This window comes from Sinocyclocheilus grahami, unplaced genomic scaffold (genome assembly GCF_001515645.1).
Source record: "Sinocyclocheilus grahami isolate Dianchi unplaced genomic scaffold, SAMN03320097.WGS_v1.1 scaffold3793.1, whole genome shotgun sequence".
NCBI lineage: Eukaryota > Metazoa > Chordata > Actinopteri > Cypriniformes > Cyprinidae > Sinocyclocheilus > Sinocyclocheilus grahami.
The window spans coordinates 1-18,485 of NW_015508853.1; the positions used below are offsets into that span (position 1 = coordinate 1).

At 38.0% G+C, this 18,485-nt stretch overlaps 2 protein-coding genes across 2 annotated transcripts; one reads left to right on the top strand and one right to left on the bottom strand.

The window, feature by feature from the left end:
* Positions 1-59: 59 nt before the first annotated feature.
* On the top strand, positions 60-6,331 carry LOC107576489 (uncharacterized). Its single transcript, XM_016262658.1, has 4 exons — positions 60-507; positions 1,964-2,075; positions 3,482-3,577; positions 5,465-6,331. The coding sequence occupies exons 1-4, from the start codon at positions 242-244 to the stop codon at positions 6,329-6,331; spliced, it is 1,341 nt and encodes a 446-aa protein (XP_016118144.1). The 5' UTR covers positions 60-241.
* Positions 6,332-9,343: 3,012 nt separating this feature from the next.
* Positions 9,344-17,195, bottom strand: LOC107576491 (retinoblastoma-binding protein 5-like; the record flags this gene model as incomplete). Its single annotated transcript, XM_016262659.1, has 4 exons — positions 9,344-9,740; positions 10,888-11,034; positions 15,043-15,287; positions 17,119-17,195. Coding segments are annotated over 4 exons (522 nt in total), but the record flags the coding sequence as incomplete, so codon positions are not given.
* Positions 17,196-18,485: the final 1,290 nt, after the last annotated feature.

An 18,485-nucleotide genomic window follows, 5' to 3' on the forward strand; every position in this document is an offset into this window, starting at 1 on the left:
GTGTGTGTGTGTGAGAGAGAGTGTGTGTGTGTGTGTGTGTGTGATTGAGTGTGAGAGAGTGTGTGTGTGTCTGAGTGTGTGTGTGTGTGTGTGTGTGTGCCTGAGGTTCAGTTCAGTCCTAAACAGATCGGGTCGTCTGCTGGGGTGGGGGGGTATGTTTACACAGCTGCGCTTCACTATAGTAGTGTGTGCGTGAGATAAAGCGAATCAGATGAAATAGAGCGTACAGATCCACGCTTAAATGAGGGCTCAAATTAATCTCGATCTTTCCGGTCACCGCGTTTGTCTTGTCGTTCAGGTTCACGGTCGGGATCTGACCCATCTGCAGAAGCGAGAGGCCTTCCGTATCCTGGCCAGCTACGAGCAGCCAATCACGCTTCAGATTGAGGGCCGGGGGCGGAGCCTGCAGTACAACAGGACGACGGACTGCAGCACGCAGACGGAGCGACCGTGGGACCCTCTCCGGCCGCACTCGTGCACCCTACCGCGACGGCCTCCCTCGGACAGGTGCGACACACCTGCAGCTCACCGCTGCCCCCTGCAGGACAAACACAGACGTGCACTTAAGAGGCCGTTCACACACGACAGTCTTTTAATACTTACTAAGGGCCAGATTTACTAAACAGAGCAAATTAACATTAAAACCCAGTTCCATAAAAGCACCAATGGTAGGGGAATGTTCTGTGTGTGATTTACTGACAATGCACACATTAAAGGGTTAGTTCACCCAAAAATTACCGCGCGTCTTTAGTAAATCTTGACGCTACTATTTTAACGCCAAAAGACGGTTTGCGCTGGCCCTAAAAATGCTATTCGTCTATTCATTTTATGAGCATTGCGTTTTTGAGATTCTATTAAGTCAAAATTAGTAACTTATTGCATTCGTTTAAATGCTGTTGCTAATTGAAATGAAGAGTGTGTTTTGTGTGAACGACTTTTTAGAGTGCTTGCGTAATTACGTCTAACGTGAGAGCAAACGCAGGCATTTTTCACATGAGTGTGCAAGGTTTCTGGCGTTCATTCCAAGAACCATAAAAACAATAACTATATTAGTGTTGTTGTCTGCAGCTTTAAATGCTTGAGCTGGATTCTGATTGGCTGTCAGTTGCTTTACCAATGACAGCGTAACTCTGTGTTATTGTTATAGTTGTGGTGTGGACTTCCCTGTTCTCACTGGATTTGAACGATTATTAAAACATAGCTATCGTTATAGTTATCGTCCTTGGTGCAAACTGGCTTTTATTCTGTTATAGTTATTTTTCCTGAACAAAAACTGTCCATTATGCTGCTTCAGCTAGTACTTGTTATCATATTATTTTCATAACCATAAGCAAGCTCATTTGTAACCCAAATAGTTTTACCATTTATTGCATGTTTTGTTATTCTTCTAGTTATTTACCTGATGAATCTGAACTCCGTAAACGATTTACTGAGCGAATGTGTGATTCAAAACAGGCTTGGCTGATTCGTTCAAACGAACTGATTCTCAAGAGCCAAAAACGCAAGGGTTTTTGAAAGTAACACTTGGTCATGTGACCAAAATTTGACCAGTGGGAATGTCCGAGGAGCATTTGCATTCACGCGCATGTGAATGCACACGCAAGCATATCATATCGTTTCATTGCATTTTACAGCTTCATGTGATGAACACACTGCAGAATTCATACAGCAAAGACGTTTGGACAAGAGAGATCCCTTCCTTTTTAGAAGGAAACATCAAGGATGCTGTGGCTCCAGACTAAAAACATGACTAGGGAGGCATTAGCTCCTAAAATGAATCATTTAGTTGCCAAATTAACTCTTTGCTGCCCAATTCAATAACTGAGAAGAAGTTTTGAGTGCAGAGTCTTACATTAGCTTAAGTCAATATTGTGCATTAGGGACATTTTAGACTAATAAGTGTTGTCCGTTCCAATTTGGTGTTGTTCCTACAGATATTTATGAGTGTTTGCTGTGTTCTCAGGACGTACTACACTCACTTGACCCTCCCCGGGACCCATAGAGACGGAAGCAGGTACGAGTACCTACCAAACACGCCCAGAGACCTGGAGCACAGAGGACGACGGGCCTGCAACGTGAGATATTAACATGATGAGTATCAGCTGTCAGTATTGCATGCGTAATATGCATGTAGTTATTGATGGCCAGTGGCTTTCATTATAATAACATACTGTGTATACCATATTTATAAAAACTACATCCATAATTAAATCAATTTTTAACATATTATACTTTTATTTCAGTATGATTGTATTTTTCAATGAAACTGAGCTGATTTATAACCGTATCGTTATGACACTTATATATCATTATAAATGTGCATTAATACGAATATGTTAGTCTACATTATTTTAATAGCTCAATAAAATGAGAAATGATTGGCATTTCTGCATAATCAGATTATGATTATTATCAGCTGTTAATGTTCATGACGAGATGATGTATACTAAAATGTATATATATATATATATAATTTTTAGCTACATAATATCATAATTAATAATAATATCAATACCTTTAGGTCATTTTTGTCCTGTCTAATTAATTTATATTAAAATAAATTTATAAAAAAAATATATTAATACAAAATAATACAATAATAAATAGAAATGACTAGCATTTCTTTTTATTACTATATTTGATTTATTTATGAATATATAATATTATAATGTCTTTTTAATGAAAATGATTGGATAATTAGTTTTATGCATGCAGATCATTTCAGGAATTTGATCTCTTTAAACCAGTCTGATTTGTGCCACATTTAAAATGATGTAAATAATGAAAAAAGAACTAAGGATCATCACTGTCAGGCACTTTTGTTTATGGTGTGATTGACATGAATATCAAAAATGTCTTTCCAAACCCTGATCATTCTGCAATGCCAATCTTAAATGAGTGTTTAAAGCAGTTGTTTCATCCTTCTTGTGTGTGTCGTGTTAGGAGATGCTAAACTGTGAGTGTGTGTGTGTGTGTGTGTGTCTGTGTGTGTATGTGTACGTGTGAGCTGTTCTCCAAACAAACGCGTTTTTCAAAATTGAGCTGCTCTCTTATGCTCTGGAATTATTCATGCATTTAGCTACGCTTGGGAACACACACTATGTGTACGTGTGAGCTGTTCTCCAAACAAACGCGTTTTTCAAAATGGAGCTGCTCTCTTATGCTCTGGAATTATTCATGCATTTAGCTACGCTTGGGAACACACACACACACACACATTTCACGTGTGCATTGCTTAGGAGGAAACAGCCTTTAATAAAGCGACTGAAGGAGAGACAGACAGACGTTTAAAATAATCACTCTTCTACATCACAGCCTCATTATGCTAATAATTCATCAGGAAAGCAGCGGAAATGCTCGCACGTTCTTCTCACAAGAGCAGAAAGGGTTTGAAATCACATCACCATCCATGATAATGACGCTCTTCTGGAGTGAACAGCAGTCCGGTTCTATGTTTAACGGTATTTTGTGCTCGTTTCAGGACCATGAGTTCTCCAGCGGCGCGTCTCCGGCACAGAACTGTCTGAGCGGATGCTGCAACAGCAACCTGGAGGAACCCAGAAGTTTCCAGAGTCAGGTGAGAGTCACAAAATACAGCCTGAATATATGACCAGGGCTTAAGGAATAATTGATGAAGAACATCACATGATGGGTAAAAACTGACTAATAAACATCAACATACTTGCCCAGTTGATTGAATACATTAAAAATTGCGAACAACTTTTGTATTACAAGTTTTCTTAAATTGTTCAAATATGCATTATCTAATTAAATGACTAAGTGCACAGAACAGAAATCCGAACTCTTGTTTGAACATGTTAAAGGTTTTTACAGAAGGAATTTTGGATTTCTATCGCTCTGTAAATCAGAAAATACTTCATCAACAGACTGAAAAAAACTAAAATTTTGACCATGTTTTAAGCAATAAAGCGTTGTATAAATCAGTATGAATTATATATTAACAAACCCTTCTATAAAACCTTTCAGAATATGGATATGAATAAAACCGTTAAGTTTGGTGTGTGTAAGCGCTGCTGAACTGGAGAAACAAACTATAAATATTGAGAAAATGGCCTTTAAAGATATGTTTAAATTAGATGCAACTATGTAAAGTGCAAAAATAGATAGAATATAGATCTGAATAAAACTGTAAAATTTGGTGTATGTAGAAGTGGAGAAACAAACTCATTTTGGGAAAATGGTTTTTAAAGATATTGAAATCTACTAATGCAAATAGATAAAGTGCAATAACATACTTAAATATTTTGGATGTTTTCTTTCCACTGAAACGACGTCTTGAAAATCCCAAAAGCCCAAAATTAACCAGTGCATGAAAAGGTTTCTTCCTTAAATAGTGTCTTGCCTTAAAAAAAAATGGTGTAGTGTAGTCAAAATGCAACCAATTAATGCAGACCGAATGAATCTAGAAGCTGAGTTCAGATCTGAGGGACTGTTGTTGTTCTGGTTCTCGTGTGATTCTCTTCATCCGTCACAGACCGAGAGGCGAGGAGTCACATATTATGTAAGTTATGTGTTACCAGGCAACTAGCGATCATAAATATGGCTGAAGACTGAGAGCCACCAGAGTGACTCTTGGGCTCCCATAGACGACCGTTCAATCGAATTTAAATGTAACATACCTACGTTTTTCTTTATTACTTGAGATGCGTTCACACTGAGAGTGATTTAATCTGGATTGTGGATTAATAGTCAGCGTTTCTACTCGACTGCAGTATCTAATGTATGCAATGCTATTGGCTGTCGCTGCTCATTTGCATATATAGTTAAGCTCTGTGCAATTTTGTTGCATCGTCAACGGACGCCTATGTCGCTTTAAATTAACTAAACTTTTCGTTGCACATTTCCGTCAGCCATTTAAAGGTACATCATTCTTTTAAAAATACCCCATAAACTTTCTCAAAGTTATAAATGCATGTATATTTAAACTGATAACTCCTGACTGGATGAACCACATATGAGTTTGCTGTTAAATATGCACAAACCTGTAACAGTATCAATAGTATTGAACCATTTAAAAACTGCCTAGCAACCACGCATTAAACATTTACATTTAGTCATTAAGCAGACGCTTTTATTCAAAGCGACTTACAAATGAAGCAATTAAAATCGCTTGTACGGTGGCTCTAAATTGTCAAAACACCTCTCAAAATGCTTGCTACGGATGTGGAAAATGCAGAAAATCGAACCCAATCAGAATTTTTTTATGACGGACGAAAGTTTCGGAGGCAGTGTGTAAACGTGATTGACACAGTGTGAGGTCGTATTTATTTTTTAACGTACGTGACTCAGTGTGCAATGACCTTTAGAGGGTGCTTTTGGATACAACATAACGCATAAAAACACACAAAGAGTCTTTTTACCCTGGTAAAATCACTGCAACTCGTTACTTTGAATGGCTTATTGCTCTAATGTCATAATATGTGTGTTTGTGTGTTTTCGACAGACTGATGACGATGACTACATGATGGAGAAACCCCTGGGTTACCTGCCTCTTCATCACGAGCTGGACAGCGGGCTCGGCTGGACGGACGGTAGCTTCCACCAGGGGGAGCTGTCGGGGGTGGAGACGGAGGAGGGGCTTGAGGAGCGCCACGGCGGGTCACCGTCATCTGAGTCATTCATCTCGTCTGAACTGAGCGACTCGGGTTTTTACAGCGTCAGCACCGGCGAGTTCCTGCGCTTCCAGCGTCTGCTCGAGAAACGCATGCGCCATTACAACGCCCGCATGCACCACCAGGGGGAGCCGTGCTCTCGCGAGCGGCGCGACAGCCAGATAAAACACCCCCTAGAGGCCATCCCAGAAACGCTGACGGTGCAGCCTCAAAACGTCTGCACGCCCATCCAGGGATCGCGGGTTTTGTCCGTGCAGTACCGTAAGGCGGAGCGTCCATGTTTGAACAGGCACAGCTCCAGCAGCGGCTCGCTGTTCAATCCCGCGCCTCATCCGAGTTCTGCGGGAATGCTGAGAAGAAGCAGGACGCTGCATCACGCGCCAATGGAGTACCGCAGACGGGCGAGTCACCCGGCCTCACCCAACTATTGCAGGGCCACGCTGCATCCCTGCGTCCACAGAGTCGACCTGCCCATGAATCTCCCTGAGGAGCCGGACTTGGCACTTATGCACGCTATTGCACACCCTGTTGTACACCCCACTGCACTCCCTACAAAGACTCTACACGCAATGAGTCAACCGTCCCTGATCTCTCCAGTTGACGAACACTGCTGCACGCCTCTGGATCTTCACGCCAACGGCAGGATCCGAGCATCCACCGAACCGCTGATAACTCCTGACTGGATGAACCACATATGAGTTTGCTGTTAAATATGCACAAACCTGTAACAGTATCAATAGTATTGAACCATTTAAAAACTGCCTAGCAACCACCCATTAAACATTTACATTTAGTCATTAAGCAGACGCTTTTATTCAAAGCGACTTACAAATGAAGCAATTAAAATCGCTTGTACGATGGCTCTAAATTGTCAAAACACCTCTCAAAATGCTTGCTACGGATGTGGAAAATGCAGAAAATCGAACCCAATCAGAATTTTTTTATGACGGACGAAAGTTTCGGAGGCAGTGTGTAAACGTGATTGACACAGTGTGAGGTCGTATTTATTTTTTAACGTACGTGACTCAGTGTGCAATGACCTTTAGAGGGTGCTTTTGGATACAACATAACGCATAAAAACACACAAAGAGTCTTTTTACCCTGGTAAAATCACTGCAACTCGTTACTTTGAATGGCTTATTGCTCTAATGTCATAATATGTGTGTTTGTGTGTTTTCGACAGACTGATGACGATGACTACATGATGGAGAAACCCCTGGGTTACCTGCCTCTTCATCACGAGCTGGACAGCGGGCTCGGCTGGACGGACGGTAGCTTCCACCAGGGGGAGCTGTCGGGGGTGGAGACGGAGGAGGGGCTTGAGGAGCGCCACGGCGGGTCACCGTCATCTGAGTCATTCATCTCGTCTGAACTGAGCGACTCGGGTTTTTACAGCGTCAGCACCGGCGAGTTCCTGCGCTTCCAGCGTCTGCTCGAGAAACGCATGCGCCATTACAACGCCCGCATGCACCACCAGGGGGAGCCGTGCTCTCGCGAGCGGCGCGACAGCCAGATAAAACACCCCCTAGAGGCCATCCCAGAAACGCTGACGGTGCAGCCTCAAAACGTCTGCACGCCCATCCAGGGATCGCGGGTTTTGTCCGTGCAGTACCGTAAGGCGGAGCGTCCATGTTTGAACAGGCACAGCTCCAGCAGCGGCTCGCTGTTCAATCCCGCGCCTCATCCGAGTTCTGCGGGAATGCTGAGAAGAAGCAGGATATTTTTTCTTCTTCTTTGAGCAGAAAATCAGGATTTTTCCCACCTGCACTATGTTTGGCGCACGAGCGCTGGAGTGTTTACAATTTTTCCTCACAACTGTGACTCTCTGCGGCTTTCTCGCGCTCGTTTCTGAGGTGAAATCACGTCATTTCCGCCGTGAGTCAAACGCTGTGAATAATGGATGTGAACGGATGGCACATTAACAGAAAAACTCTGCTCGTTTCCACTTTTAGAAATAATTTTCTTGGAATATGATGTACATGTGGTTGTAATAAAGATGAGATTTTAATTAGCTACTTAAAGAGTGTTGAGGTTTTTTGGGTAATGTTATTGAAGTGGGCGTTCCTAAGTGAAATATGTAACGACAACAAACGGTCTCTGAACGGAGCGCGTGAATTCCCGCGCTTAGTTTTCCCACACTTTGACCAACGGATTTCCTACCGTTCATGAATATTACATCATTTTATAGAGACTGCACTTTCAACATATACAGCATCTATGAATTCGTACTACAGCGATTTTAAAACCTGACATCGCGTAGTTTCCCTCAAGATTTGACAAATAGCCGTAGTTACGTTAATATTATTTCCAAATTTCATGAATGATTTCCGTCACGAGAGAGAAAAAGTCAAAATTATGACTTTAGTAATTACGACTTTAAACGTCCGAAATGACAAGTCTAAATAAGTAGAACACACAGTATGACACAAAGCCATTAATTTAAATGTCGAAATTGACATACTAAATCGAAATTACTTTAAATGTCGAATATATGACATACTATGAGGCAAATAGTCGAAATTATGGCTTTAAGTCTACATTATTAACTAAATTATATCCTGCTGAAAAAAAACTATAGACATCATCACAAAATTTGTAATGGTTTACTGGTTTTAATGGAAACTGTAATGGACCCTGCGGTAATTGGTCACCTTCTATTGGTGGCTTATTGTTCAAACCAATAAATCCTAATGAAATATGTTCCAAAACCCACTACAGAAAACCATTTTTAATGGTTTTAATGGAAACTGTAATGGACCCTGCGGTAATTGGTCACCTTCTATTGGTGGCTTATTGTTCAAACCAATAAATCCTAATGAAATATGTTCCAAAACACATTACAGAAAACCATTTTTAATGGTTTTAACGGAAACTGTAATGGACCCTGCGGTAACTGGTCACCTTCTATTGGTGGCTTATTGTTCAAACCAATAAATCCTAATGAAATATGTTCCAAAACCCACTACAGAAAACCATTTTTAATGGTTTTAATGGAAACTGTAATGGACCCTGCGGTAATTGGTCACCTTCTATTGGTGGCTTATTGTTCAAACCAATAAATCCTTATGAAATATGTCCCAAAACACACTACAAAAAACCATTTGTAATGGTTTTAATGGTTAAAAGGTGATGGTTTGGGATCGTATTTGTAGTGGAAACCATTAGAATTTGGTGTAAACATTTGAAATTGTGACATTAAAGTCAAAATGACTTTTACATACCTTTATATCATAATTAAAATATATCATTAAAAAAACAAAGGCAAACCTGACTTTGACTTTTTAAAATATCTTAATTATGACTTACTAAAGCATTATCTTCGTTCTTTCAAACTATTTTGAGACAATTAACAAATACCATGCGAGTAACTGTGATGTTTTGAGCCTCAAACTAGAGAGAATCTGAACTAAGAAAGTGGAGGTTCACTTACTTTCGTCTGATTTTCACTCTTGAGATGTTTGTGGATAAAACACAAAATGGAATCCAACCATAGAAAAGCACAAAATGGACCTGAATAAAAGAAAAAGGTCTTTCTCCCGCGCTCTTTCAGTCACGCTCTGCATCCATCTGCTGGAAGGAAACTGTCAGTGCATGAAACAAAATGGCGGCTGCTCGTCAGAAAAACACTCCTGAGTGGGTGGATTTATTCCAGATGTTCTTCATAACCCTGAAAACATTGTACCAAAACACATTTTACACATAGCAGCCACTCTCAAAAAACAAACTGGTTTAATAGGTATAAAAAAAAAACACAACCAGTCTCAGAAAAAAAGAAACAAACACAAAACAAATAAAAGACACGTGACTGAGTATACGACCCAACTAGTGCTTAAACACAGAGACAGATCCATCTACTCTAAACAAACAATACATGATTCCCTCTTCCTATCACTCTCTCTATGCAAGGAAACGGATCGGACGGGCTTCAAACTGTGGCGTCGTTGAGCTGTAATGTCCTTCTGTAATAATACAACACGAATACAGTCCATAGAGTCCATAAAAAAGAGCGACGTCGTTCATCCACACAGACAGGGGGCACCAGAGGCCTTCAGCTTCAGTCCAAACCCTGAACCTCGTGCTGCTTGTACACCGCCGAGACCAGATTTCCTGAAAGAACAGCATTCGTGTGGTTAAATTAAACTAACTAATATGTAAAATGAATATATTCGTGAATAAAAATCGTTAAATCGTAAAGTCCCAAAGAGCGAAGCGACAAAGCAATGCAAATCCGCACCAAAGCTAATTTCGATCCAATTTATGGCATAAATCGGCATATAATCGCAAGCGAATCATCATTCGCGTGCTTTAATGCAAGATACGAACAATGTGAAAACCACAGCTGGGAATCGTACGACTAAGCTACAATTATTAACTAATAAAAATAATTTTCGTTAATTAAAATAAAGCTAAAATAAAATTGTAATATTAGATGAAAAACTTAACTTAAATTAAAAATGGTGAAGTGAAATAAAATAAGTGTCTATTAGTAAAATTACGAAAACGAAAAGCTAAATAAGAAAATTACGAAAGCACAGAAAAAACAAACAAACCTGAAAGTATTTAAATATAATATAATTTAAATTAGGCTTGTGCGATACGGCCAAAAAAAACTATGTAAATAAAATGTTAAACCATGAAAAATGAACATTTAAATAAAATTAATAATAATTAAAATAAAACAAAAAATTACATTATTGTAACAATTAAAGTTAAATTTTTTTATTTTTTTTATTAATGTACAAAAATATTATTTTAAATAAAATTTTTAAAATTAAACTTTCAAAAATATAAATACATCATAAGAAATACTATAACGTAATATTAAAATAACACTGCTGCACAGTCGAATTCACAAACAAATGACTCTTTTGAACTGATTCTTTTAATGACTCGGTCAAAAAGACTCATGAATCATGCCGCTTTTATAAACATACGATTCGCTCATCTTGATTCATATTTGAATCTGAATCTTTTAACGATTTGCATTCAAAACTAATATTAGTAGTAATAAACGCAACGCTTAAAACTGAACTTTGCTTTTGTTTAGTATCTTGACTGAATTATTAGGCCGGTTTTAGTGCGCGAGTTTGGCTGCAGGGCATCATGGGAGTGATCGGGGAGGACTGCAGACCTGTAGCATTCGCTCGCACATCGAGGAGGTCAGAGCAGGAAGGACAGGAAGGCTAGCAGGAAGCAGCCAATCACAGCGGAGCTCTAGCCGCAGCGGACCCACAGGGGTCAAAGGTCGTCTTACCTGGCGTCCCCAGCCCCTCTGCTCTGTCCCGGTAGACTTTGGGTCTGAACGGAGAGTCTTTGTCTTTACCTTTCGATCCCTTGGGCCGCCCCGCCGCCTTCTTCTTGGACTTACTGTCGCCCTTCACACCCAGCAGCGGATGGACCTCTGCGAGACACGAACGCAGGCGTCAGAGGAAGTGATGTCATCAAAAATATCAATTTCAATAAAATTATGTATTAGCATTATAAAAAATCTAAATACATCAGAATCAATGAAATAACACTGCTGCACAGTCCAATTCACAAACATATGACTCTTTTGAACTGATTCTTTTAAGGACTCGGTCAAAAAGACTCATGAATCATGCCACTTTTAAATCATGATTATATATAAACTAGTGCCGTCTAGCGATTCATTTTTTTTACTAATTAATCGCACATTTTTTCTGAAATTAATCGCGATTAATCCCACCTAACGTTAAAGTTTTTCAATATAATTTTACACTGCAATAATTTCACTTTCAATCTTCAAATGAATGTAGAAACAACTTATAAATTAAATAAATTAAAGCTTAAAGCTACATAAGTCACCGATTTCCTTTTTGTATTTAGTTCTTTGATTAACAGACATCACAGCAGCTGGTAATTAGGATAGTTTGGCTGCTGTTACTTTAAGAGCTGCCGCTGCTGAACATGACGCGACACGGTTTTAAACGTGATGCATAAATAACAGATACTTACATGCACTGTGTTAAGGCAGATTTAATCGCCTTTTTGTAACTTCATGACTTAGCTGACGACATAACTACGACATTCTTTGCTCGTCGTTTGTTTCGTGCTTTTATATGAAAAGTCTGAAAAGTCGCCCATTTGATGTGGTCGTAAAGAAGTTCTACGTCTAAATAAACGCAATTATTTAGCAGTTGTGAATGCGGTGGCCAAACCTAGCTCCGCCCCTGCGTTAATTACGTTAAATATTTTTAACGCGTTAATTTTGACACCACTAATATAAACATATACGATTCGCTCAACTTGATTCATATTTGAATTTATATATTATTATATTATATCTATCATATGAGTAAGAAACAAAATAAAGGTAAGTGATAAGGCGCTTTATTTTTGGATAAACTATTTTATTCACAACATAATCTCTCTTAGAATACAGTATAGGGTTATGATAATCAAAACAGTCCTGAGCTAGATCAAGTTTTGATCTCTGCAAACCAAGCGATCACTTTAATTAAACGTTTTTTCCCCACTAATAAAAAGATTTGATCATTAGCTAGCTCCACACTGGAGAGCTGCTTTATTACAGAAAATCAAGTTGTAATTCTAAATGAACAGGAGACTGATTCTGGTTTTTCATGTTTAATGCTGTAAAGCTGCTTGATTTATTGCATAAAGTACTATATAAATAAACGTGACTGGACTTTACTGGAGCGCCGAACTGCAGAGCTCCTGCAAACATCCACATCACTGTAATCAGATGCTTTCTTAACTGCTGCTTTCTCACCGCTGTCAGTTTCTGTTGTGTTTATTTCATTATTTAGAGGAAAGCGCACAGCATATATTTACATATTCATCAAACGCCGCTCAGCAGCTTCAGGTCCGGCTGTGTTTGCGCTGAAGCGCTGTGTCTTCTTCTCTTGGATTGCATCAGGAGAGCTGAATTACAGTCTTGCGCTACAGCGCCACACTGGTCAAACCGCGTTATTGCAGGCTCTTACATTAGGTCATATGAGATCAAACGACTACTGGACAACAAAAATATGTGTCGACAATTTTTTATTGTTGACGTTGTCGATAATGTCGATAATCGTTAGGCCAGTTTTTCATCACTCCCTTACCATCGTTTGGGACGCCCTGCAGCTCGATGGTGGTGGTGCGAATCTTCTTCTTGGGTGGCCCTCCGTCGGACGACGGTTGCCGCTGTTTTTTGTCGCCGGGGCCGCTGTGGGCGGAGCCGTCATCGGGCGTGGCGTTCTGACCCGCGGCGTCGGGCGGAGGGCCAAACGGGTTCTCCTCAGGGTCCTCCACCTCCGGAGCGATGGGCAGATACAGCAGCGCTTTAAAGTCCTCCAGCTCCTCGTCACTGCGAACGCCGCGAAAAACACTCGATTAAATTTACTGAGAAAAAACAGCAACACTACTATACGACAAAACATAACGCAAAACAAATTTTTGGAATGTAAAAATAGACTGGATTATATAAGAACAAACAAAAACTAAATTAGCACAAACACATTTGGAGTGTAAGATAATTAAAAATAAAAATTTCAATTAAAATGTATATTTCGCGAAAAATAAACTGGTTTAAACGATACGAACCAACAAAAAAACGTCAAAATGAACACATGTGAAACGGTATGATAATATTAAAAAATAATGTAAATTATAGCAAATGAAATGAAAACTTTATATCGTGAACGTCAAAAACCTGATTAAACGATATACGAAAAAAATAACGAATACACATTTAAAACTGTGCGATTATAAATGATGTAAAATATAGTGAATTAAATTAAAAATTAAAATTTAAGATGTTGTTAATGTCAAAAACTTGATTAAATACGAACAAACAAAAACAACAAAAAATAAATAAACTCTTGCGCTAAGATAATAATTAAAAATGTAAAAATAAAAAATTTTGGCGACTTACATTTACATTTTCTTTTGTGAAAAATAAACTGGTTTAAAGGGGTGGTTGATTGTGATTTCACTTTTTCAACGTTAGTTAGCGTGTAATATTGCTGTTTGAGTGTAAACGATATCTGCAAAGTTACGACGCTGAAAGTTCAATGCAAACGGAGATATCGTCTTTTATAATTATGGCAGTTTAATGCCTACAGTTACGGCTCGCAGGAAGTACAACGAGCTACTTCCTGGGTTTGTGACATCACTAACCCTGATAAACCCCTCCAGCGTTTATAGGAGAAGGGACAGAGCGGTGTGGAATAAAGGTCAATTATGTGAAAAATAATGGGTTTTTTATAAAACGAAGCATGAACACATGTTAGACTGCAGCCCATAAACACAATCAAGCACAGAAAAAAACAGTCAACCACCCCTTTACACAATATGAACAAACAAAAACCGTCTAAACTTAAAAACGAACTAACACATGAAACTGTATGATGATATTAACAATAACGTCAAATAATTGGATTACATTTATTTTGCGATTATCGAAATTGTATTTAAAACCTGACTGAACAAACATAAACAAAACTAGAAAAAAAAGAAGAAAAACACATATGTGACTGTATGATATTAAAACGATGTGAAATTTAGCGCGACTGACCTGCTGCAGAACGCTGGGATGGGATCGACTGACGTGACGTCCACCTCCTCGTCCTCTGCAGCGTCCGCACCTGATACACACACACACACACACACATCAGTGTCACTTACAGCAGTGTGTGTGTGTGTGTGAGAGTGAGTGAGTGTGTGTGTGTGTGTGTGTGTGTGTGTGAGCGAGAGAGTGTGTGTGTGTGTGTGAGCGAGTGAGTGTGTGTGTGTGTGTGTGTGTGTGTGAGTGATCTCTGCAAACCAAGCGATCACTTTAATTAAACGTTTTTTCCCCACTAATAAAAAGATTTGATCATTAGCTAGCTCCACACTGGAGAGCTGCTTTATTACAGAAAATCAAGTTGTAATTCTAAATGAACAGGAGACTGATTCTGGTTTTTCATGTTTAATGCTGTAAAGCTGCTTGATTTATTGCATAAAGTACTATATAAATAAACGTGACTGGACTTTACTGGAGCGCCGAACTGCAGAGCTCCTGCAAACATCCACATCACTGTAATCAGATGCTTTCTTAACTGCTGCTTTCTCACCGCTGTCAGTTTCTGTTGTGTTTATTTCATTATTTAGAGGAAAGCGCACAGCATATATTTACATATTCATCAAACGCCGCTCAGCAGCTTCAGGTTCGGCTGTGTTTGCGCTGAAGTGCTGTCTTCTTCTCTTGGATTGCATCAGGAGAGCTGAATTACAGTCTTGCGCTACAGCGCCACACTGGTCAAACCGCGTTATTGCAGGCTCTTACATTAGGTCATATGAGATCAAACGACTACTGGACAACAAAAATATGTGTCGACAATTTTTTATTGTTGACGTTGTCGATAATGTCGATAATCGTTAGGCCAGTTTTTCATCACTCCCTTACCATCGTTTGGGACGCCCTGCAGCTCGATGGTGGTGGTGCGAATCTTCTTCTTGGGTGGCCCTCCGTCGGACGACGGTTGCCGCTGTTTTTTGTCGCCGGGGCCGCTGTGGGCGGAGCCGTCATCGGGCGTGGCGTTCTGACCCGCGGCGTCGGGCGGAGGGCCAAACGGGTTCTCCTCAGGGTCCTCCACCTCCGGAGCGATGGGCAGATACAGCAGCGCTTTAAAGTCCTCCAGCTCCTCGTCACTGCGAACGCCGTGAAAAACACTCGATTAAATTTACTGAGAAAAAACAGCAACACTACTATACGACAAAACATAACGCAAAACAAATTTTTGGAATGTAAAAATAGACTGGATTATATAAGAACAAACAAAAACTAAATTAGCACAAACACATTTGGAGTGTAAGATAATTAAAAATAAAAATTTCAATTAAAATGTATATTTCGCGAAAAATAAACTGGTTTAAACGATACGAACCAACAAAAAAATGTCAAAATGAACACATGTGAAATGGTATGATAATATTAAAAAATAATGTAAATTATAGCAAATGAAATGAAAACTTTATATCGTGAACGTCAAAAACCTGATTAAACGATATACGAAAAAAATAACGAATACACATTTAAAACTGCGATTATAAATGATGTAAAATATAGTGAATTAAATTAAAAATTAAAATTTAAGATGTTGTTAATGTCAAAAACTTGATTAAATACGAACAAACAAAAACAACAAAAAATAAATAAACTCTTGCGCTAAGATAATAATTAAAAATGTAAAAATAAAAAATTTTGGCGACTTACATTTACATTTTCTTTTGTGAAAAATAAACTGGTTTAAAGGGGTGGTTGATTGTGATTTCACTTTTTCAACGTTAGTTAGCGTGTAATATTGCTGTTTGAGTGTAAACGATATCTGCAAAGTTACGACGCTGAAAGTTCAATGCAAACGGAGATATCGTCTTTTATAATTATGGCAGTTTAATGCCTACAGTTACGGCTCGCAGGAAGTACAACGAGCTACTTCCTGGGTTTGTGACATCACTAACCCTGATAAACCCCTCCAGCGTTTATAGGAGAAGGGACAGAGCGGTGTGGAATAAAGGTCAATTATGTGAAAAATAATGGGTTTTTTATAAAACGAAGCATGAACACATGTTAGACTGCAGCCCATAAACACAATCAAGCACAGAAAAAAACAGTCAACCACCCCTTTACACAATATGAACAAACAAAAACCGTCTAAACTTAAAAACGAATTAACACATGAAACTGTATGATGATATTAAAAAGTGTATAATCTAGCGAATTAATTGAAAACTATTTTGCAAACGTCAAAAACCTGATCAAACGATACGAACAAACAAAAACGTAAAAACTAAAAAACTAACAAAAACATGTTTAAAAATGTAAAACGCACTTTTTGAATGTCAAAACAAACTAGATTAGACAATATAAGCAATGAAAAACATCAAGTCTAAAAAACAAATAACTAATACATATGAGAAACGCGATGATATTAAAAATAACGTAAAATAGTCAATTACATTTTTTATAATTTTGCAAATGTGAAAAACTTGATTAAACAATATGAGCAAACAAAAACAACAACAAAACACACTTAAATTTTTTTTTTAAATGTGCGACTTGCATTTAAATTTTATTTTGCGAAAAATAAACTGGTTTAAACAATATGAACAAACAAAAAACGCTGAAATGTCAAAAGTAGAAAATGATCAACAAAAACACATTTGTGACCATGATTTGAAAAATTATTTGAAATTTTGTGAATTACATTTAACTTTTTTTTTTTTTTTTGCGGATGTCACAATAAACTGGATTAAACAATGCGAAGAAACAAAAATGTCAAAACTAAAAAACAAACAACACTCGAAACTGTATGATGATATTAACAATAACGTCAAATAATTGGATTAAATTTATTTTGCGATTGTCAAAATTGTATTTAAAACCTGACTGAACAAACATAAACAAAACTAGAAAAAAAAGAAGAAAAACACATATGTGACTGTATGATATTAAAACGATGTGAAATTTAGCGCGACTGACCTGCTGCAGAACGCTGGGATGGGATCGACTGACGTGACGTCCACCTCCTCGTCCTCTGCAGCGTCCGCACCTGATACACACACACACACACATCAGTGTCACTTACAGCAGTGTGTGTGTGTGTGTGTGTGTGTGAGCGAGTGAGTGTGTGTGTTAAGATACAATTATAATAATATTATAATAAAAAACAGTGCTGTCAAACGATTAATCGCATCCAAAATAAAAGTTTTTGTTTACATAATGTGTGTGTACTGTGCATATTTATTATGTATATATAAATACACACACATACAGTATATATTTCAAAAATACTTACATGCATATATTTATATTCATATAATTTATATTATATATATAAATATATTTAATATATAAACAACTTATTTTTCTGAAATATATACATGCATGTGTGTGTATTTATATATACATAAAAATTTACAGTACACACACATATACTATGTAAACAAAAAAATTATTTTGGATGCAATTAATCGTTTGGCAGCACTAAAAAAACAAATAGTATGGCATCATTGTTTCTTATTTCTGCTAATATCTGATGTATTTCAATGATGCATAAAAAAAACAACCTTAAAAATATAATAATGTTTATATATTACAAAATAAAAAATAACAAAATAAATGATTAGTTTGGCATCATCATTTATTACCATTATATATATTTTAATAAGATTAATAAAAATAGTTTTAAAATTGCAATACGATTACAATCAAGAAATTATTTAGATTTTTCTTCTTGCAATTCTGAATTACCATATTATTTTCTATATAAAACTACAGTAAAACTAAAGCTGAAATAATAAAAAATGAATTAAAAAAATATAGATGTATTTAAAAAAAACAACGAAAACTAATAAAAATGACAAACACACACACACAAACGTTAAAATTAATTTAAAATAAAAACATGAACATAAAAACGAATGAAGAATATGAATCAAATCTCTAGTATATCAGTTAATGGCAGTAATATGAGAGCATACAGCGACGTCCAGCAGCAGCTCTCCTCGCGTCCCGTGGAGGATCTTCACCAGGTTCCCGATGCTCTTCTCCCAGATGTAGAGTGCATGCTGCCGCGCCGATCCTGCCACGATATACTCACCGTCACCGGAGAAACAGCAGCGCTTCCAGGGTGTCCTGCGTCACACACACACACACACACACATTTACTTAGCTATCTAAATGGGGACTCTCCATAGGTGTAATGGTTTTTATACTGTACAAACTGTATGTGCTATCACCCTACACAAACCCTACCCCTAAACCTACCCCTCACAGGAGACTTTCTGCTATTTTTACAATTTAAAAAAAACTTTGTTTATTTTTATACCAGTTTTACAAATGAGGAC

Coding starts and splice junctions, on each gene's coding strand:
- LOC107576489 (XM_016262658.1), top strand. CDS start 242: ATGAGGGCTCAAATTAATCTCGATCTTTCCGGTCACCGCGTTTGTCTT. Junction 2,076..3,481: donor GAGGACGACGGGCCTGCAAC/GTGAGATATTAA, acceptor TGCTCGTTTCAG/GACCATGAGTTCTCCAGCGG. Junction 3,578..5,464: donor CCAGAAGTTTCCAGAGTCAG/GTGAGAGTCACA, acceptor TGTTTTCGACAG/ACTGATGACGATGACTACAT.